Below are 22,732 nucleotides of genomic sequence, written 5' to 3'. Positions count from 1 at the left end.
GAAGGGAAAACATAAATAGCAAAGTAAGCCCTCAGGGGAAGGACACACCACAAAAAGAAATTCAGCCACCAGAACTCAACAATGACATGGAAGAACTTCTCTGCCTGCCAGATAGAGAATTTAAAATCGCCATGATTAAAAATCTGAAAGAAAGCAAAAAGAAAAATAATGATATGAGAAAAATAATCAGTGATAAGAAGAATGAAATTGAGTCCCCAAAGAAGGAAATAAAAGAAATGCAGGAGCTCAAAAGATCAATGGAGGCACTTAAGAATTTTTGGAAAAGCAACAAAAGAAGAGAGGAACAGGGAATGGCAAGAAGAAAGTTGGGAGGAAGCACAATAGACTATGAGGATGAACTGAGAGCTTTGCTGGTGGGTATGGTATAGAAACAACACATGAAGGAAGAGATCCTATACCTCTAAAATGCAAACAACAATGTAAACCCAATGTTACCTAAATAAAAATTTAAAAATTCTCACAAATAAAAGAAAGAAATCCATTTGCTGTCTCATACAGAATAATTATTTTATGACCACTGGGGGTAAAAACATTTTTTCTTTCCAAGATGGGTTTTAAAAAAATTTTATAGTTCTGATGATAATAGGGATTTTATACTGTGGAGTTAATTATAAGGAGTGGTCACTATTTTAAATATTGTTATAAAATGTTAGAAAAAGCTTCATTTCTGTTGTTCCTTTCTTACATGTTTCAATTCACTCATGTTCTTGCTCCACATGCTAAATGTTATATACACACACATACACAAAGAAATATAGAAAATGAAACATTGCCATGTAATATAGAATATTTGGGCATATAATGCAAAGAACTAGATTATGCCTAAATCATTTTTACTTGATTTTTGAATAAAACATGAGAGTCTTATGTAATAGTTTTAGTTTCATCATTATATTCAGATTATATTCTGTAAGAACATATGATTGGCAATCCCAGAGGGATTGTCAGTGAATTTACTAGTTCATAGAGTATATAATCAATACCTGTGTATAATTAAATGCTACTTGTGCTTTCCTAACTAACTACAAAAACAATAATGATTGAGATATCCACTGTAAGTTTTCTTTAGCAGGATTTGGGATATTTTTTCAAAGATTCTTTAAAAATTTTGGAGTAGTATATTTATTTTAAATGTTTCACCAGCATGTATATAGCATGAAATAATCAATAACTCAAAAATTAAATGACAAATTTAGGAATAGCAATTTACTATCATTTTACTGAAAGACGTTTGATTATTCATTCCTATATTCAGGAACAAAATTTTAAATTTTCATTAGCTAATTTGTAGAGTAAATTCAAAGCAGAATTGTGAATCTGAAGCAAACTTCAGACACTAGCCTAAATTCTCCACCATTCTTTCAGTTTATAGTTGAGTGCATCTATTAGCCTTACAAGATTCATTCCTCAATGAGCTATTAACAGCTTATCTTCTTATGTCAGTTTTCAAAAACATCACTGAAAGTTTTAATTGGCATAAACATGTGCAGTAAACTAAAGGAATTTTAACAACTTCCAATGAAAATTTTAGCCAATTCTCTGACATACCACAAAAATATGCAAATTCCTCACTAAAGACCAAACCAAATTTGAGAGACCAGATAACTAGATTGTGCAAGTATGATGGGAAACATAGAGAAATATTCTGACAGTTCTGTCCCTAAATTTCATAGAATGGAAAATGGAAGTTCCTCAAAGGAAAAAAGGTAAATGGAAGAAGGAGGAAGGAATACATGGCATCAAAAATAACATGTCAACTATCTTTGCTTTACTACATGTATTAATTCATGAATACTACATGAATTACTACATGAATTACTTCATGAATTCCTTTGGTGTGATTTAATATTCTTAACACCTGTTTTCTGTGGTTAGATGATATTCTACTACATGAATATGTCATAGTTAATTTAGCCAGTTCCCTGTTATGGGATGTATTTTTTTTTCATCCCTAAGACTTAGAATAAACCCTGGCACATGGCTGGTACTGAATAAATATTTACTGAATTTTTTAATTATAATTTTTAATTTAATAATTAAATTATAATTTTTTAATTATAAAATATAAGATTCAATGGAGGAATGGACACTAAAGATGTGGGAACAAATAGTTGAAGTATAGTACAACTGCATCAATAAGAACAATTTGACTTTGTAAAGCATTATTGAAATAAGAGGGAAAAAAATTCTGTTATGCCAGAAGCCAAATGTCTAGACAGACACTTAAGTGTGATTTACCTGAGTGGATAAAAAAAAAAAAGGCAAGAGGTCACCATGTTTTTAATTTCAGCCTTAATTTTTCTGCAGGACATGCCAGCCCTAATACAAGCGGTGTTGTGGATTCCATGTTTCTATGCACATAGTAACGTAAGTCCTATTGCTAACTTACAGATTCCTCAAAATCCAAAATATATGGAAATGAAATCAGAAACAAATTATTTCAGATCTTAAGATGAGAAACTATGAGCTAATTACTAACTTGTCCATCTACTGGTATTAGCAAAACTTGTCATAAAATTTTGTTTAGTGGAATGGAACAACTAGCTGAATAAGGTTTGACTATCAAAAGCATCAAGGAAAAAAGTTGAGTGTGATTGATTTGAAAAGGAAGCCAGGGTAGCAACTCAGGAAAAAATGAAAATGTAGGGTACTTTGTGTTTTGCAATTGAACGTTAGAATAATATGCTTAGTCAGAATATTGAGGAACCTACTGAGAATTTGTCAATAATCATTTGAAAAGTAAAGGTAAAATTTAACACACTATGTTATTCTTTGTAATTCCTTTTTAAGAAATTGTAAAAAAAAAAAATGATTACTATCTCCTAAGCACAATCTACCCACTGACCACTCCTTTTCCTTACCTTGTGACCTTGTCTTCCAGGTTCCCCAATTTCTCCTTTAGCACCTTTCTGACCCTAACAAATGCAAAAATTAATTAATTAATTAATTAATATGGCATTGGGTTTGACACAGAAGGTCACAAATTTCATAGAGTGATTTTGCTTCCCTAAATCCGCTGAGAAAAAGATTTTGTCACAAAGAAAATAACCACTTAAAATGATCTTGTAAACACCCTGAGTATTGCATGACAGCCATATATGATACACATCAGGTTTAGTTAATAGGAAAACGTTATTCTAGAATTCTTAAAAATGTTCCAGTACCTAGTTCAGTGGTGTGATTCATTGATACTTGCCTTCTAGTCCCTAGATTTCTCTTGCCCCAGTTTTCTCTCACTATTGGATTACAAGCACTCTTTTCTCCAGCATCAGGAACTTACTTTCCAGAGGTGAGTGCCCTGATATAGCTCTACTGGCTATCCCCTTCACTCTGGCTTTCTAGAAGCTGCTCTTAAAACCCTCTGCTTCCTCTCTACCCATCTTCTTTCTGGAGATGAAGAAGGGCTGGTATGAAAAGTGGACCTCCCTTGATATACAAATCTGTGCCTTATCTTGAACAGGATTTCAAAAGCAAAGGGAAAACTACACAATGTACTCGAGGTTGCACAAATTGAAGAGAAGATTTCATTCTCTTGTGAGGACTCCTGTTCTAAGTATATATGTGCTCTGGGCAGTTACCTGAGACAATGTGAAATGAACATTCCAAAATTAAATCTATCAAAGCTTTCACCCTCAAAGCCTTTCTTGTTCCAGTAATGCAAATATTTGTGGGACAATCCAGGCTCTGGATTTCCAAGCTATGGATACCCAGGAAAACTAACCTTTAAAGCCTTTCAGATCATAACGCAACTCCATTGGTCTGGAATTTTTCAAAATCACTTTAGATTCATAGATTAGACTGAGAAAGTCGCTTATGTCCAATATTTGGTATTTGTGTTTCATTTATATGGAAAATGTTGAAGTAATTATGAAGGCAGATTGAGAGAAAAACACTTTGGAAAGTCTCTTTTCTTGGTTATTTTGTGATTTTTCCAATTAAACTAAAAAGTCTCAAATAAATACGTACACATAATGTGTGTACAGTCTAGTGCCCTTCACATCTCTCCAATAGGAGACAAATTTCTAAACCTTGATTTGATGTCTAGAGTTGCAATTCAATGCATTTTATTGGTATTTCTTCCCTGAACAAAAGAATTACTGTACAATCAAACACTGTCCCAGTAGGAATACCTACCCGTGGAATTTCTAGAACTAAATAGGCACCACAGAATAAGCAAGCACAGACTTGCCTAATCCATCAAAGTGGGATATCTTGGAAAATATTGTTGAAAATAAAATATTGAAATGATTCTCTTACCCGCATGCCTGGTAGGCCTGGATATCCTGAGTGACCTGGTGGGCAGGAATTGGGACACTACAAGGAAGACACATAAGAGAGGAGAGAGAGTAAACAAACTGGAGTAAATAAAGTGGTTTTTTTAAGGATTCCAGCTATGGAATATAATGCAATTATATTCATTAAATATCTGGAATACACTTTTCTTGTTTTTACATTTTATTTTTAAAGTTGGAAGTATTCTTAGTTTACAGAAAAGTAGAGAATAAAGCAAAAGCCACTATCCAAAATTAATACATATTAATATTTATCATATTTATTTCAGATTTACATTACTAAATAAATTATTTGAAGATGGCACATTGAACCATAGCCTGATCCACTTCCCTCCATTTCCATGATCTTTTTAGCTTAAAACACGGAAACTTCCATGATGAAAACCACTTATAGTCTGAGATTACGCAACCCCGCTGGTGCTACGAGTGGCACTGCTATCTGAGTATAAGTAAAATGCAGAAATACAGCATACTGCAGAGATAATTTTAAGGAGAATTCATCTGAAGATTATGGTCTTTGACTTAAAACTGTATTTTGCTGAAAGCATCTTACCAATGGATCTCCATCATGAAAGCCAATTGTTCCCTAAAGTAAAGAAAATAAAGTTAAGGATATAATTAAATAATTAATTTATAAACCTACAAATAATAGAAAGTCTGATGGATAAAAATGTAATAGATATAATTGCTCAAGAAATATAAAGAGTGAATATCAGCAAATATTAAGCTGAAGGTCTAAAAACTCAATCATGGCATATTCCTTTTGGATGTTCTTAAATTGTAGTAAATTCTTTCAGGAAATTGGAGGGAAAAGAAATGAAAGAATAGAAAATATAGGAAACTCTGAATCACAAATTAAAAATCTCCTACTTAAAATTACCACTTCTAAAAATTTTTAGCTGTGTAAATTCTTTGTAAAAACTAGTTCATTTGAAAATGTTCCTTTTATAAGTATAAGTTTTAAGCATTTAAGAAATCTCAAATATCAAAGGACTTCAAATATAATGAGTAAACTGTTCTCTATGAAGTCTGCCTTTTCAATCATTGTGATTCCTCTGTTTTCCTGGCCTGAAAAGAAAGACCAATGCTCTGGATGAATTGGAAAAAAAAAAATGCCAGCCATTTTGGAATTTTAGGATCATATGACCTAACAAGCACGTTCATTTTGGGTTCCTAGGTTTCTTTAATCCCAACTTTCAAAGGCAGAGAAATCTAAGTTGCAAATAACTTACACTGGGTCCTGGAGGGCCAGGGGGGCCAGGTGGTCCTCTTCTCCCAGGGTCACCCTAAATTATTTGAAAATTGTGACACTGTGATTATATACACATCAAAATACAGTACCTAAAACTGGTATTGGCATAAAAGAAGGATATTACTAGAAAGCCCTACAGAGCGCAGGCATGCACAGATCTGCCACCTAAATCAATGGGTGGCCCATAATCCAAGTAGGTCCATAAACCCTGAAGTAAAAAGGAGTTCCAATCACACCAAGGTAACAAAACCAGGTAGCAAAGGGAGGAAAGAGATAGTAAAGTCAATTCTTCTCTATAGAATGATTGCTTTATCAACTCTGGAAACACTAGATATTTTGCTAGTTAATGTATAGAATTGGAAAAGCCTGTTAGTGCCATCCAGTCAATCATAGCCTGAAGCTTGTGCAATACAAGGTCAATTTCTGCAGTGACTGACTCTCCTTAGAACTGTCTGCCCACAAGCTTACATTTGGTCTATCACTACACTCTTGTAAATGGAACAGAAAATCAAAGCTGGCTAAATTCAAATAAGTTATTCAGATGGAAATAAGTTCCAATTATTCTTAATATTCAGAGCTTACTCCTGATATATTTTCCTTCTTAATGTTCTACCATAAAAAGTCAAAAGCATCTTAAATTAATTTAACTTTACAATCAATTCATATTCATTCATATATTCAGTGAATAAACATGTCAAACAGTCAGATAGAGACTACAGCATGTAACATATGACTCCTTCTCTCAATGAGTTCATAGTTATTTACCTTCTCATGATATTGCTGCTTCAACATTTTTGAAGCATTTGTTGAATATCAACATCAAGCACTTTTTACCAGCAATTTCTTCTATCAAGTTCAACTCTCCATTGCCTAGAGTTAAGTTCTATTGGTTCAATTATAATTTAATGACCCTAACATAAATCTACATGGTAATAATTTTAGATTATTTTCCTTTCATACAGAAAATCTAATACAAAATTCACTGGACCCTAATCCTGGCTGAGAGTCTATAATATGAAGGTGACACTCCCTGACTTTATGATTTATTCCAGAAATTAGAATAATTTAGCAGAAAAGTTTGAGGAAAAAATTAAAATCACTCTCTAAAAATGAAGTAGTATTATTATCCCTGGTCCCAGCATTACCATGAACAAGAATAATATTCATCTGCCATTTCTTGGATTTTCAGGGAAAAACATACAGTTAGGGCAATTTTCCCTCCTTAGTAACACCTTCTACTAAATCATGATGTGTCGAACTAAGTACCTATGGTACTCACAATTGGTCCAACACGGCCAAGTTCTCCAGGGAGTCCTGCTGCCCCAGGTGGACCCTGAAGTCAACAAATCAAAGGGACATGGTGATTTGTGAATGCTTTCAATAATTAGCATAAATGATATCAAATATGAGAAACAAGCAGCTTAGCATGATGCATCTGTGCTGGCTTTTGTTTCCAATGAGATAATCACTCATTTGAACAAATTTTAATTATGTAAAATAGAAAAGATTGGACATGATATTATAACAAACTTCTGGCGAAGTATAAAACTATAACCCTAAATCAGATGCAATGTTGTAAACCATTGTTACTATAATTAAAATAGTAAAATAAAATGGAAGAGAAATTTCTTCAACTAATAAAATATTTTCTTTGGCAGAATAGGGATGCTGTCCTTGAACTGCCTAAAGATAATATAAGTAGAACCCTATAAACATCACTGGCTAGAGTATTAGTTGGAAAGAAAAGATGGTATCTGAGAAACAGGCCATTTTTATAGACCATGTAAAATAAACAGAGATGCTACTTACAGGAGGTCCAGGAATACCACGACCCTAAAAGATTAAAAAGAACTGTTATGGTATGTGACTTATATTTGGAATTAGTATGAATGCAGACATAACTCACTTCAAAAATAAACTATCACTAGATAAATATATGATGCTCATTCTAAAGAAAGCACTGTATAAAGAAAAGCAAACATGACTGTCCCTTAAAGGAAACATGTTTCAGCTCTTCAAACACTCCTTTGAGCTCTAAGCTAACTTATTTTTTTCCAAGCTTTTAAAAATGAAATCAAAGTAAAGTCTCCCTCAGGAGAAATTTACCATCACTCACAATGAGGTTTGTCACAATCTGACAGTTTTAGAGATTTTTTTTCATTTGTCCATATTTTATAGACACCTACATTAAAAAACAATACAATGCACTGCTTTAAAATTTAAATGTGGTATTTTAAAGTTCCCCAAACAAATATTCATCACAGAAAGATACCCCCTTTAATAGTAGGGCTGATTTTGCAGACACAAATCTAATAGATATTGAAAATAAAACAGCACCGTTCCTGAAACATCCTGTGATAGGAGCTTAGTTTAAAGTGACTTTGATTATAAATCTAGCCATTCTGTTTCCTACTTAATAGCTCTTTCCCAATACCGAACTGCATATAATCAAAAAATGAAACCACATTTTCTTCTTAGCTTCAATTCCCAAGACAGTGCCTAGTTTATAACAAACCCTAACTATATGTTAGTTGAACTTCATAAAACCGATTATCAGTTGCTTCTCTGTTTTCCATGTTCAATTTTTCTCCCATGGGATTCATCATTACTCTTTTCTCTCCTCCTACACTGGCTTGAATAGCTTTTATTCACAGCTGTGACACGATGTTTATATTAGCTTTTCATTCAAACTTTCTTTTCTCAAATATCTGTATCTGAAGCATTCAGTAGATTCAATGTGCACCCTCTGATAATATTATTATTTTTAATTTTTTAGGCAGCCCCAAAAAAGCAAGAATTTCCTTTAAAGCAATATGCTTTAAAGCAATCTGCTTTAAAGCTAAGGGGGCCTGTTTCAAGACACTCTTTGAGAAACTATTCCTAATTGAACATTTTAATATGTGGATCAGTTTTGGAAATAAAGATTAGGTTAGGCAAAGTAATTAATAAGCTACTTCATTATCAGGCCTATGTGTTTGATAAGTTTCAATAAATAAAAAAGGCATATGTGTAAGATATTGAGCTCTGAGTTGAAAAGTATGGGAGAAATGCCAGCAAGCTAGTCACTTCTGAAAATAGGATTATAATGGAAAAGTTGACAGAGGCTGAAATATGGCAAAGAAAACAGTTCAAATAGAAGACACGGAGAGAAATATAAAGGTTAATGATGAAAACAAAAGAGGAATAAAGGGCAATATAGAAAGGGAAATCAGCCAAAACCTACTCCTTTTAACATTAGCAATAATAAATCTGTTGGATTGGGCAATGTAGGAAAAGACTAGCCAAGGAATCAGGTGGGTGATAATATCGGAGTGTTGATATTTCATTAACAATGTAATGAAAGAGGTGTGAGCTCATGGTCAAAATATTTGGATTTGCTGTTGTTACGCAAGAAATGTTTTCCTTTGGTGGGGATGGAGGGAGAATTACCTGTAGGGAAATACCCGCAAACAGACATATACATTTTATGTTGTACATTCAAATTTTTCTCACAGTTAGCCTGCTTACCTTGCCAGATAAGTCATAAATACTTTTGTGATGTACATTATGTAGCAAATGACTTTTAAGAATTTCAGTGGCTGAATTTTACCTAAAGATAGGGGATATTTTTCAGTTCTGTCACCTTACATTTACTTACTGGAAATCCACGCGATCCTGGCACACCAGGCTCTCCCTAAAAATAAAAATAGTTTCATTACACTTAGCTTTAGTAGCATGAATATGTAAATAAGTAACTGCATACATATTGAAATCCCTAAAACACTCTTATCTTAATGTTTTTAATTTAATTCAGCTAAATATTTTAGTTGAAGAAGCATATTTCAGCTGCTTCACAATTTAACCTATTAGTAGATTTGCAAAAACACTATTCTATAATAAAATTATACTTCAGCTTTTAATTAATACCAGCAACTAATAGCATGTGACTAACTTACCTTTTGTCCTCTTGGCCCAATAGAACCAGGGGACCCATCAGGTCCAGTTAATCCCTATCAAAGCAAGATAATGATGATAGAATTATTATAACAACTTTAGGCAAATCTTTAAATGGATAATTCCATTTAGCATCCTTAGACAAACCACTAGGCGGTTAATTCCATTTTTTTATTAATTATCTGCAGGATAGTTACTTATATATGATGCAAATATTTATAAAGAAATACCTTTCTACATGAATCTATTAGTTTCTATTGATAAATTTTATCTTATTCCTAACTTCCTGCTAACTCCATTATTTACCACAGGATTCAATAATTTAGTGCTTTAGGCCTGTGCTTTGAAAACATGTAATATGGCAAATACAGTGTTACAGTGTTCAAATAGCCAAATCTGATGGGACAACAGTTCTTGGCTCTGCCATTAACCCATGTTCATATATTGCTACTTGTTTTACTTCATTTGTAAAATAAAAATACTATATGTCTCTATAATACTGATGTCTTGACAATTATAAAACATTTCTTCAATAAGAAATAAAAGTAATCTCATGACTGTGTTAGAGACAACTAAAGCCCTCTAGCCAGCTTCTAGCAATGACAATTGCTTATTGAAGAACATTAACTTTTAATGTTAAGTATTTGAGAGCACATAAGTTTCTACATTATCCTCCTTGGTAAAAATACCTATATATATTAACAATATATTTACAATATGCAGTATGCAACTCCACTATTATGAGACACATTATAACTATCATGTTTAATATTAAGACATTTATTAAAGTTTTAACATTCTAATTTTTCCTACCAGCACATACTTTACCATCATATTTTTTATAAAATAAATCTCAAAGCATTATAATACTGCATGTACATCTGATTTTCCATATTTAGTGAAGATGAATTAAAAATTTTTTCTTTACCCTTTGACACTTTTCAGTATAGTCATTTATAATGCAATCTTATAATTCCATGCTAAAGATAAATATATGCACGGTTGTCCCCCTTACCTATCAAAGATACTTTCCAACCAGTGATATTTGATACTATAAGTAATACTGAACCCTACATGTACTATGTTTTTTCTTACATAAAAATACTTATGATAAGGTTTAATTTATATATCAGATGTAATAGAAGATTAACAATGATAACTAATAACTAAATGGAACAATTATATCAATATATTATAATAAAAGCTATGTAAATGTGGTATCTCAAAATAATTTACTGTACATAGTATTTTGAACCAGTTTCCACTGTGGAAATGGGAGGCATGAAGTCATCGATAATAGATGTATATGTGTGTAGATAGACAGATAGATAATAGAAAGATATATATTATGTAACTATAAATAATGCATGCAAACTTGTAAATATCCTATCTATATTTTGATAATCTAAAAAAGGTTTTACATCTAAGACATTTTTTTTTTTTTTGTTTAGAGAAAGAAAAAGTTTATTAAGGAGACAAGGAACAGAAATAAATTGGGACTTCCAGGCCAGAGGAACCAGGCCAAGGAGGGGCAAGGAAACCAGACTAAGGCCTACCTATTATCAAGATTTTGGAAAAGACTCAAATGATATTAATTGAGGCATGAGTATCTTGAAATTATCACTAAAAGCCATATTTAATCTGTCATAGTTGCATAAATATCAGTGAAATATTTTCATGTAATTTATAGAGAAAACTAGTTGGCCACCATTTTAATATTTCTCTACATGAATTAATTTTTCTAATAACTTCAAAGTGTAAATCAAAGGAAATAGAAAAATGAGTTGAAAATATTAATTACTGGAATTTTTCTAAATAAGAAAATTATTAAACATACACAAAAGAATTTTTGACAGACTGTCTGATTTTCAATGGCCCTGGTCTCATTACAACATTGTAATTTGGGAATAAAACCCTACATATTAGTTGCTGAGCACATAAGGTAATGGAACACTGGATTGGTATTTCACTAAACAAACCATACATATGTGGTTCCATATGTGTCCCGGATCACATAGAGCATAGAGATTTTATTAACTTCAGCTCTAACTCCCAATTTCATACACATACCATCCAAGAATTATCTTGTCCATTACCCACACACAGAGGCAACTAGCCATCTTCTATCTGTGACTGGAATAACTGACCAGATGGAGGATAGTAACTGCTTTATTTGGTAAAATCTCAGCTGAATTATAATAAAGCAGAACCAAGTAAATGACTGTGTCATCTGAAGACTGCTTCCAGGTCACTTTTATTTAAAGTATTTTTCATAAGATATGAAAAACTATGTCTATTACTGGAAATTCTTTGAATTAAAAAACAGATAGATTCTAGTGTCATAGTTCCTTGTCATAAGGACAAGGTTGGTGTCCATTACAATCCCAGCACACTGACCCTGGCATCTAACACACATTCCATATATAACTAATGAACAAAATTATTCTGCTAGATGGAGGAATACATTCACTTGTCACTGCACCTCATCTTAATTTTTGGTTCAATCTCACATCTGCCACTTAGCTGTTCAGGTTGCTTAACTATATAGTGCCTCAGTTTGCTAATCTATAAAAGTAAGTGTAACATTAATATCTATCCAAAGAAAATAATCCAGTCAAAAAATGGGCAGAAGAACTAAAAAGAAACTTCTCTGAAGAGGAAATGCAAATGGCCAACAGGCATATGAAAAAATGTTCAACACCACTTGTAATCAGGGAAATGCAAATCAAAACTACAATGAAATACCATCTTACACCAGTGAGAATGGCACATATTAAAAAAACTAGCAACAACAAATGTTGGCGAGGTTGTGGAGAAAAAGGAACTCTCCTGCACTGCTGGTGGGAGTGCAAACTGGTCCAACCACTGTGGAGAGCTGTGGTGGAGATTTCTTGACCTACTAAATATAGAGCTTCCATATGATCCAGCAATTCCACTCCTAGGTATAGGTATTTACCCAAATGACACAGAAACAGTAATTCCAAAGGACACCTGCACGCCTATATTTATAGCAGCACTATTTACAATAGCTAAGCTATGGAAACAACCCAAATGCCCAAAAATAGATGACTGGATCAAGAAGGTGTAGTACATATACACAATGGAATATTACTTGGCAATCAAAAAAGATAAACACATGCAGTTTGCAGCAACATGGATGGAGCTAGAAGGGATCATGGTCAGCAAAATAAGCCAGAAAGAAAAAGAAAAATACTGGATGGTCTCACTCATAGCAGGAATCTAGAAAACCTAAATAAGAGACCAGGAAAAAGACTAACCAATGCAAAGTAAAAATCAAAATCAATAAGCAACTATAAACCAGAGACACACTGAGGGGGGGGGAAGGAAGGGGTGGGGAGAGGAAGAACTAGAGTCAAAATAAGGGGGGTTGCAATTGTATGGGGAATATAACCAAAATGAAAATGCATACATTGTGCAAAGATGAAAAATGATGTATGAATTATATAAAATAAAATATTAAAAAATAATAATAAAAAAATCTATCCCCAAATGGTGATTTTGAAGACTAAATGGGTTATTAGAAGCAAAGTGCTTATTACAGTGCCTGTCAGGGTGGATTGTAAATGAATTTACTATTATTATTAATATCATCATCATTATCATTCTGGTGAGTACTGTTGATGATGCTGTGAAGAGTTCACAAGAAAAACATGTAAGACATGTTTACTGTGCTGGAAATTTAACATTCCAAAGAGAAAGCATTCTTCATATAAATAAGCAAAAAAGTACATCTTAACCACAGTCACATATTTCATAGCCAACTCACATTTCTTTGATGCCTGACAATTTCCACTTACACTGACCTTTCTGAAGAATTTCTTAATAACTCACTATTTTAATCATCTGACATCTTCCAAGGATAATAGTTGTATATATTCAAAGACTATAAAACACCTAACCCGTTTCCTATAAAAGAGGCATGGTTTAATGGTAATTCTTATAATTAATTCTAATTCCTCTCTGCCTATCTCAGATGGATGCTCTAAGAATGAATAAAATACCATTTTATAGAGAGCTCTTAGCATGTCACACAAATAGCACCTGTAAGAGTATTGCTAGCATGGATGATAATGGCATCCTGTGGATGCAAAATTCTAACCAAGCTCTGATTTCTTTAATTTTATATGTCTGTAAGGAAAAAGAATCAATTTAAACTAATGAGCAAGAAAGGAGAGATTTTATAGATATTAATATCATAGTAATTTTAAATAATAAAATATAATTGAAATGATACACCTTGTTATAACATATGATTAGATATAATATTATGATGTTACATTTGTAATATAAATTTCCACTTATATTAATAATAGAAATATAAAGTATATTGTAAGGACTATTACATTACTTGTGTAATTTATAGTCATAAACATAAATTATATCTATTTTATATTATAAAATATAAACATAGTAATGTATTTATATTACAAATATAATCTCCCACATTCACATATACACACAAATCCAGTTTGCAATAATTATTATTTGTCAAAGAAAAGACAGGAAAATATTACCAGTGGCAGAAATAATTACTTTCATAGGAATGTTTATGAAGATAAAGGTCTATTCAGGATGATATTGAAGCTGACTGTGTTCTGAACTTTCTTGTGCTGCTTGGCAGAGAATATCAGCCCTCAAGAGCAATTTCCTTCCAGCATTCCAACTCAGCCTGTGACAGGCGAGGCTTAATTCTACAAGCATAGCTGCCAGGGCTCTTTTACCTTTTCTGTCAAAAATCTAACTAGCATAATTACCATTAAGCTTTGTTCCTTCAGATTCTGCCAAACATCATCTGATTAATCATTTAGCATTACCAAAAGATATAGCATTGCAATAAACCAAAAAACAGAAGAAAAGAAGTTGGAGTTTTAAGGTGCCATCAAGAAAAGGCTGTTGAGTCTTCCTACTTACTGAGTCTTCCTGTGTTCCAGGACAAACAAACAGCACACTCTGATCTAATAGCTACAATTTCATTATTTTTAATGTCTGTTGCTGAATTTAAAATAGTAGTTTTAGTCCTCTTATTGCCGGGTATCAAAAGCTTTGTTTAAAATTTCAAATGAGCCAAAGAGTAAAGTAATATAATTCTAGTGAGTTCAAAACCTTTAAGTCCCTATGGATCGAATTCAAAATTTGGTGAACTTGAACCATACTAATATTTACAAATAGTTATAGAAATTAATTCTAAATTATTTTTATTATCCATTCAATTATCTGTATCATTTTTCTTGGTTGTTAATTTGGATATTGAAAATTCACTATCACTTATTTTCTCTAATTCACTACAAGAATTCAAGAACCTCATTGGTATGTACATGAGGCAAAACTATCTGGGAAGTGAGTCTAAATCAAGAGATGTGGTTTCTTTTGCTACTTTAGATACTAAATAACTCTGAGAAAATTACTTGCTCTCATAATTATTCAGTTTCTAAACATTTTTTAAAAGCCAAACATTCTATGAAGTTGCGGTAAGTTTAAAGGAAATAATGTTTTTATGACTGTACTTTTTTTTAAAAGATTTATTCATTTATGCATACAAGAGCTGGGGCACAGGCCAGAGATGGGAGGGACGAGCGGATTCACCAAAGACAGAGTGGGGAACAGAACAGGCAGACTGAGTGTAATACACTGCCGAGGGGAGCAGCGGGCAAGATAGGCGAGGTCTGCCTCCCATGTGGGTTGCTCCCTGGCCAGGTGGGGATCGAACTCGTGTTGCAGAGGCTGCAGATAGCTTCACAGTACGGTGCTTAACCCCTTGAGCCACCAGGGAGGCCCTCTGACTGTACTTGACAAAAAAGTTCTACTTAATTGTAAACTAGTATAGTACATTGTTTTACTTAGTTCTAGAAAATACCTAAGATACTGGCATATGGATGCATTTTTTTACATTTCTCTCCTTTTTTCTTTTTCTCTTGGTTTCCTTCATAATCCTAGGAGAATGATTCAATACACTCATCAGTATTTCCCTTAGTAACCTTTTAGGGTCAAATTTCTAGCATGTAGTTTTACTCTCTTACATGTTTTAACTCTGGAAATCTGATTTGTTCTGCAGATTGTGGTACTGCAACTACAGAACAAAAAATCATGTGTGATTGTAATTTGCATTGTGCTTTTAATAATTTTGAAGCACTTTAATTTGTTTATCCAATACTTGTGTTTAAGTGGAGAAATTATAAAGCAAAACCAGTCCTTGTCTTTATAACTTAATGGTAAAAGGTATTTGTTGAGCATGCTACAAAAGCATCTTTAAACTGAGGCACAGATAATCTAGGTCTGTTTGAAATTATTGCATCTCAATAGTGATTTAAGACTTCGGGTTAATTGGTTTATGCTTGAACCATCAAATAAAGAATGATGACAATAATAAAAATAATAATTTATATTAACTTTTCACCCAAAACAAAAAGCTAGTCCAAACTTCAAAGGAATATAGACATAAATCCAACCTATACTGGGCTAGTCATTTATTTAGTGACCTTCATTTATCAAACCTTTTATTATGACAGTTTCAAGTAGTTGATAGTGTTTCAAAGAAGAGCTTATTAACCAACAAGTTATATAATTTCAGTTTGTATTATACACATATTAGTTTGATATTCAGTTTGTATTGTCCAAATATTAGTCCTTAGTTCTCACATATTGACACTTTACAAACAGAAAGTTCAAAGTAGGGGCTCTGAAAAGGATAACAAATGCACTTCCTAAGGCACTAAATAGTAGTAACTGCTAAAATCCAGCCACTTTTATTTCTCCTAAAATGAAGAATCTGCCTTAAAACATAATTCAGAATTCTTGGACATTACAATCATTGGCTTCTACAGTTTTTGGAAACCACATAAAGTGGTAACTTCAAGGACAACATGAGGACCCAGATGCCATCTTCAATTCCAGTGACTAAGTCCTGGACTGACCTGGAGCAGGATTTTTATAAGTATTAGTCAAATTCAGGAGAAAGAGAAGCTGAGAGTCCTGAAGTCATTTTCCTCTGAAGAAATATTATTTAGAATTAGATTTACCATCTAACAGCTTCCCTCAGAAGGGGCTTGGGAGTGTGGAGGTGGGTGAACTGGGGAAAGGTAGCCAGCTAATTTCTGTTCAGTGATGGCAGCCAAGAAAATACAGTGGCAAGAGGGGACACCAGTATTGATTTCCTTTTGGATGTGTGCTGACCACTTCCCTGCCCCTCTGCACACATTCCCATTCACCTCAGGCTCTCCCCTCAATCATGTTCCTCTGCAGATTCTTTCTCTAAAATAATCTAGAGCATTCCAGTGAAAGAGCCTGAACTGAAAGTTCGTGCTGTGAAATCCCAGCAGACGCCTCAGGGATTCATCCTCCCCTGACCCCCTGTGCCTGCGGTGGAGCTGAAAGTTGACCTGGTGTGCTGGGCATGGATTATTAGAGGCAAGAACCAAGTACCCACTGCTGTTTTCTGGGAAGAGTGAATGCTTGTGTGTGCTCTCTGCAGGGGGCTGGAGGTGTTCTGCCCTTCCCAGAGCTGCCCACACCCTACAGTCAGTCTCTCTCTGTCTCTGTCTGTCTGTCTGTCTGTCTCTCTCTCTCTCTGTCTCTCTCTCTTCTTCCCCCCTCACGCACCCCCTTATCTCAACCTTCCACAGCACTGCCTCTACTCACATCAGATCCTGGTGTGCCGGGCTTGCCTGGAGCTCCTGGTTTTCCTGATTCCCCTGGAGGACCCTGAGCAGGTAGAGGGTGAGGCAGGGAAAGAAAAGGTGCAAAGTTGAAACTCAGGGCCACACAATTGCCCTAAATGAAGGAAGTGAAGAGTGAGCAAACTGATTAACTTACCAGGGGGCCTGGGGGACCCTTTGGACCTCGGTCACCCTGGAGGGGTAGGAGAAAAAGCAAAAGCAGTCCATGAGCCTGAGGCACTTGGGACCCCACTGAGAGAATCCCACTCATGGTCATGTTCATCGCACAGGTGGGGTTAGGGTAATTGCTGAAGAAGGGTGGAGGTTCATAATCAACGGAAACAACAGGACAAGTTTACTTCCCTCTTCCCTAGGCTTCAAAGATATAACACCCAACTCTCACCGATGTCAAATCCCACCTTTGGGTGGCAGACATGTGGGGCCCTCTCAAAAAAAAAAAAAAAAAAACACACACACACACACACAAACACCAGAGCTGCTAGAGTAGGAAGAGACAGGACTGAAGAAACAGTGACCTGGATATAGAAACTTACATCGATACCATCAATGCCTGGAACTCCTGGAGGACCTGGGGGCCCAGGAGGACCCTGCTCCCCAGGAGGGCCTCTCTGACAAAAAAAAAAAAACAGTACATGAGAGTTAGTGGAGCGAGGTGGGGAACAGAGAGAAACTAGGCCCAATTCCAGAGCCCTCCCGCCACCTCTCAGACCCAAAAAGTTTTCTCCCTGTGGATGTCAAATTTTCGAAAAGCAAACTTCCAAAGAGAACTCCGGTTCCTTGGTCTAGGCCATATTCTAAATGAGGCTGAACACTGGGGCTGAGCAGGTTCTAGGCCCCAAAGGTGGGGAGAGAAGTCAGGGTGTTTCACCTCTGCAGAATGCATTAAACCAGAGGAGAATTGTGAAGAAGGAAGGGCCTCTTTTAAAGGAATTCAATAATGAAAATAGAGGTCATTCGATGCCAAGATCTAATCAGTAATTGCAGGTCAGTGTTGAGGTCAAACTGGAACAGCTAAGAATGGATGCTGCACAGCAGATCAATTACCCTATCGTTTTGGTCAATCTTTCTATGTCCAGTAGAAATAGGGCATCCTCTTGATGGAAAGATTGAGGGGTGAAGGGGGGGGCAGTAGAATCTCAAAACCCAGCCAGCACCTGGCCTCATTTCGTATTTACCTGCAGTGACTCTCCCTTGTATGAGGTCTTTACACCTGGCTTCAAAACTACACCAAATTTCAGAGTGACCCTAGAGTGTGACCCCTCTGATCGCTTGCGACCAGTTAAGCTTTGATGGAGCTAGCAGGAATGCTGGCGTCTGGGAAAGTATAAAATGCTGCTTAGGGAATTGTGAGGGGTTCTTGTCTCCCTTCTGAATTAAAAAACAAAGAAAGCTTCTTTCATAAAGGAAAACTTTGTTTTTTCTACACTCCAGGGACCAGACAGGTTACAATGGGATCTTTGTAAGTGAAACCTCAAACCTCGGGGCTCACCCGCTTTCCCCCCAACCCCCTCCCAGGCGCAGGAGGGAGAAGACGCCAGAGCCGTCGGGAAGTTGCTGAAATTTTGACACGAGCCAGAGCCGCGCGGTGCCAAACCCCCAGGCGCCCCGCAGGGCTGGCAGGACTCAGGGGTCAGTGCGGCCACCAGCCACCGCAGGCTGGAGGAGCAGAAAGCGCATGTTAGTGCCGCTCACCGGAATTCCCGCCTGCTAGCGCAAGGCCCGCTTTAGACTCAGACCAATGAGTCTTTGGGGAGGTAAGAAAGAACCAGACTGAAAAATTAAACCCAAGCCACAGACAGCCTGCAGCGCCTGAGCCTGCAGCATTAGGGCTCAGGTGGGAGACGGAGGAGTCACCCGGGCCCCTGACTTGGGCGGCACCCGCTGCAGGTGCCCAAGGATGGAGCAGTACTGCACACTGGGCCCCTTCCCCACCGCTTCCCCGACGGCTGGGCGCCCTGCGTGCTCTTGAAAGATGCAAACACTTTCTTTCCTCCCAGCTTACCTCGTCGGTAGTCTGGCTGGGCTGGAGAAGAAAAGATGGGAAGAAAGTTAGAAGGCGCCCGTACCTCCCCCTCAAATTCGCGCACAACTTACTTGAGCAGCGCACAAGCAAAGCCCTGACAGTAGCAGTTGCAACCCTAGGGCTCTGGGGTCCCGCACGGTCCAGGCCATACCAGCCGCCCTCAGCTAATTCCCCGGCGGGACCCAGACTCTTGCTGCCCCAGCAGGCTTCCTGAACCGTCACCCGCAAAAAAAGCAAAAAGCGCCCCCGGGTGTGGTAATTGTAATAGCACCAGGGCTAGGGAGGCGTTAAGTTTCTCCTATTTATGGATGGCCCTGGAGAGGGTCCTGGGGATTGGAGGAGAGCTTGCGGGGGCCGGGAGCCCGGATAGAATGACAACAGTCCCTCTTAACCCTTTCCCTGCAGCTGCATAAGCTAGGCCTGAAAGTGCAGCTTTGCCTCCACCATTCCAGTCCCAGGGTGACTCAGGCTGTGCCTTGGGCCGCCTCTGGCAACCAGGATGCTACAGAGAGCAGCTGGGGATTAGACCCCACCCTGTGTCCTGGAGGAATGTTTGTCAGGAGAGGAGGGAGTGTCTTGAAGATTGAATCAGACCCCTGAGATCACGCAGCTATTCCTTCCTTGTCCTTCAGAGCCTGGACTCTATAGAGAGTGGGGAGGTAGAAGTTGGTGGATGGAGAAGGATAGAGCTAAGCTGGGTGGTACTGGCCTTTGCAAGTGATCAAGGGACTTACCGTTATCCTGGCTGGCAGTTCATGGCAAGTTTCTCTCCTGGGTCGCAGTGGGTCACAATGGATCAGCATCCACTGAAGTTCAAACTTGAGAAAGACAAGGGAATGTTCAGGTTAGTTTGAAAGACAAGAAGTAGGTCATTTAAGAGAGAGAGGAGTCTCTAAGTGTGGCTTAATTGCTAAGTGACTGGTGACCAACTTGAACTGGTTGATCTCAGTGGAGTCTAACTCTTGTTACTTGAAAACACATTTTCTACTGGCAATTGACTGGCATCCTTCCCAATTTCTCTTGATCTTTGAATGTGGGTGTCTGTAGCTCTGCATTTCTCTAGCACAGTAGTTGGCACTAAACAAACCACTAGCGCTGACTTTTATTTCTGTCCTCAACACAACCTCCAGAGGTAGATTCTATTAAAATGAAACGTAGAGAGAACAAAGAACCCTATAAATCACAAGCTAATAAGTGTCAAAGTCTGAAGTGGAATCCAGGCGTATTGGATAAGCCTGTTCTCCACAAAGAACATACGCACTGAGTTTACGTGGAAGAAAACAGAGGCAAATGCAGTCAAAAAGGTGGCATGCAGGCGGAGAGTAGATGAAAGAAAATCTGGTCCTGGAAGAAATTTGAACACTAGCGAGGACATACTCTTTGTAGTGACATAGCTTAAAATGGATAGGACAGATTAGAAGTGGAGAGAATGAAAGGGAAATCTAGGACTTAGGAGACAAGAAAAAAATAATAAAAGATATTTAAGTCTGAATAATCTTACTCATAGGCTGAAGAAATATACATTTTCTAGACATTTGAAATTCAAATGCATTCTCTCAACTTCTTATATTTTAGCAGGTGCTAGGAGAAAAAGAAGAGGGAAACTGGAAGGAAATTAACCAAGGAAAGAGTTGCCAAATCTGAATCTGAAATCCTCAGGCAATAGGTTAAAAAAAAAAATTGTATACCCCCCAAGATACCTGCCACCCTGCACCATGACAAATCTCTTTAATTGAAGAAGTTCCTTGCTAGGCATTTCAAATAAATCCATATTTCTTGGTCAAGTGATCCTCCTGGCATTATGCAAATATCTATCTAAGTATTCAGATTCCCAATATTACCTCTTTTCTCTAAGCCAATAGTGATTTTCACTGAATCCCACCAGCCAAGTGGACTCTAGATGTGATGGATCTCAAGTTAAGTTAGATAGATTTTTCTAATGGTAGAGAAACAGTCAGAGCCGAGGGATCAATATAAGAGATCAAAATTGGAGCGCCTGAAGTCCCTCTCTTGTACCCATAAAGAAAGGGAAAGTTAGACAAAAGGAAGCTATCCACATTATAAAACAGTGAAAATAAGATATTAAATGTCTACATCCCTGCATTGACACCATTTCTCATATGATGCTAACTGTCCTGGTGTTCTCCTTCTCCATCGTCCTTATTTCTCTCAATCCATCTATTCCTTTTCTCCAGGAAACATAGGCATCTGGGAAAATGAGTTCAGTGGGATGAAAAGAATGTGAACAGCTACATCAAGACATTTTAAAAAGGGAAGTTATCTATAAATTGTGTGAAAATTGTGCTGATCTGTAGACTCTGGTGTGAATTATTCAATGGTAAACTGACATCCTATAAAAGAACTGCTTACCAAACCATACTTTGTTTTGCAGTTAAGGAAATAACTTTAATCAAACTGTTTGACTGTAGAGTTCTTGTTGGTTTAAGAAGGATTTTAATTTATTTTGTTCTAAATTGCAGTAGAAATTTTAAAAGGGAGATAGAAAAGGAATGAAACAGTTTTTCCTTAATGATACCAAATACATGGCCATGTCTCAAACAACTCTTTGAAGTTCATACATGGGTAAGTGGAGCAGAGATGTTAAGCCATTTGTCATAGGTCACACAGTAAAGGGCAGAGCTGGCATTCCAGATGTGCCTAACTCTAAAATAAGGTCTTTTTACCACCCTAGGCAGGCTCCTCCCAAAACACACCCTGTTTGACACTTGAATGGGAGTATCTATACTTCCAAAATATAAATATTGATGTAAACCAACATTACCTCAAAAAAAAAAAATACATCCTATTTGCAGATCATAAATGTCTATGCTTTTTCAGCATCTGCTAGAAAACATCAGAACTAGACTAGGAAACTTTTGTAAGAATTTAAACCGTTCCCTATTTTCATGCTTGTTACAGAAATATATCCAGAAGCAAAATTACTAATATTCCTCCAAAATCTGATAGCTATTTCAATATGCAGTTTTATATTCATGTGCATAGTAAAATATCAGATGGAAAGAGAATTATAATTCTTTTTTCTCAATGAACAGATAAAAATTTTATCAGAATAGGAAAAGATGTCTCTGTCCTCTGAAACAATGAAAATAAAAGGGAACACTCATATAATTTTGTTCACTGAGTCCTTTGTGAGTTGATAACTCAAAGTGGACATGCATTGTATGTGTCTGATATTTTTTTTTAAAGATTTATTTATTGGGCCTCCCCTGGTGGCACTGGCAGTTGAGCGCAGCACTATGAAGCTGTCTGTAGCCTCTGCAGTGCCGGTTCGATCCCAGCCAGCAGGCGAGGGTCCCACATGGCGTGGCAGACCTCTCTTGTCTCACCTGCTGCTCCCCTTAGCAGTGTGTTTCTTCAGTCTGCCTGTTCTGTTCCCTGCTCTGTCTCTGGTGAATCCTCTCACCCTCCTGCGCATCTGGCCTGTAACCCTGTTCTTGTATAAATAAATAAATCAATCTTATAAAAAAAGATTGATTTATTTATGCATACAAGAGCT

The 22,732-nt window shown here is 36.4% G+C and overlaps 1 protein-coding gene across 3 annotated transcripts in view; it reads right to left on the bottom strand.

Moving 5' to 3' along the window:
• COL9A1 (collagen type IX alpha 1 chain) overlaps positions 1-19,364 on the bottom strand; it is a gene marked incomplete at its 5' end in the record, with an annotated part of 67,560 nt that extends 48,196 nt beyond the window's left edge. For all 3 annotated transcript variants that reach the window (XM_084227716.1, XM_084227717.1, XM_084227718.1), the window contains 12 exons: positions 2,883-2,936; positions 4,279-4,335; positions 4,867-4,899; positions 5,546-5,599; positions 6,845-6,898; positions 7,375-7,398; positions 9,203-9,238; positions 9,501-9,554; positions 17,155-17,217; positions 17,329-17,364; positions 17,726-17,800; positions 19,287-19,364. In XM_084227716.1, coding sequence (XP_084083842.1) covers positions 2,883-2,936; positions 4,279-4,335; positions 4,867-4,899; positions 5,546-5,599; positions 6,845-6,898; positions 7,375-7,398; positions 9,203-9,238; positions 9,501-9,554; positions 17,155-17,217; positions 17,329-17,364; positions 17,726-17,800; positions 19,287-19,364 — 618 coding nt within the window. The remainder of the gene's footprint in view (positions 1-2,882; positions 2,937-4,278; positions 4,336-4,866; positions 4,900-5,545; positions 5,600-6,844; positions 6,899-7,374; positions 7,399-9,202; positions 9,239-9,500; positions 9,555-17,154; positions 17,218-17,328; positions 17,365-17,725; positions 17,801-19,286) is intronic.
• Between the last annotated feature and the right edge of the window lie 3,368 nt (positions 19,365-22,732).

Source organism: Talpa europaea (genome assembly GCF_964194135.1).
Source record: "Talpa europaea genome assembly, chromosome: 2".
In the NCBI taxonomy this organism is placed as follows: Eukaryota; Metazoa; Chordata; class Mammalia; order Eulipotyphla; family Talpidae; genus Talpa; species Talpa europaea.
Note: the sequence above shows the minus strand (reverse complement) of the source record. Positions and strands in the feature narration are given on the sequence as shown.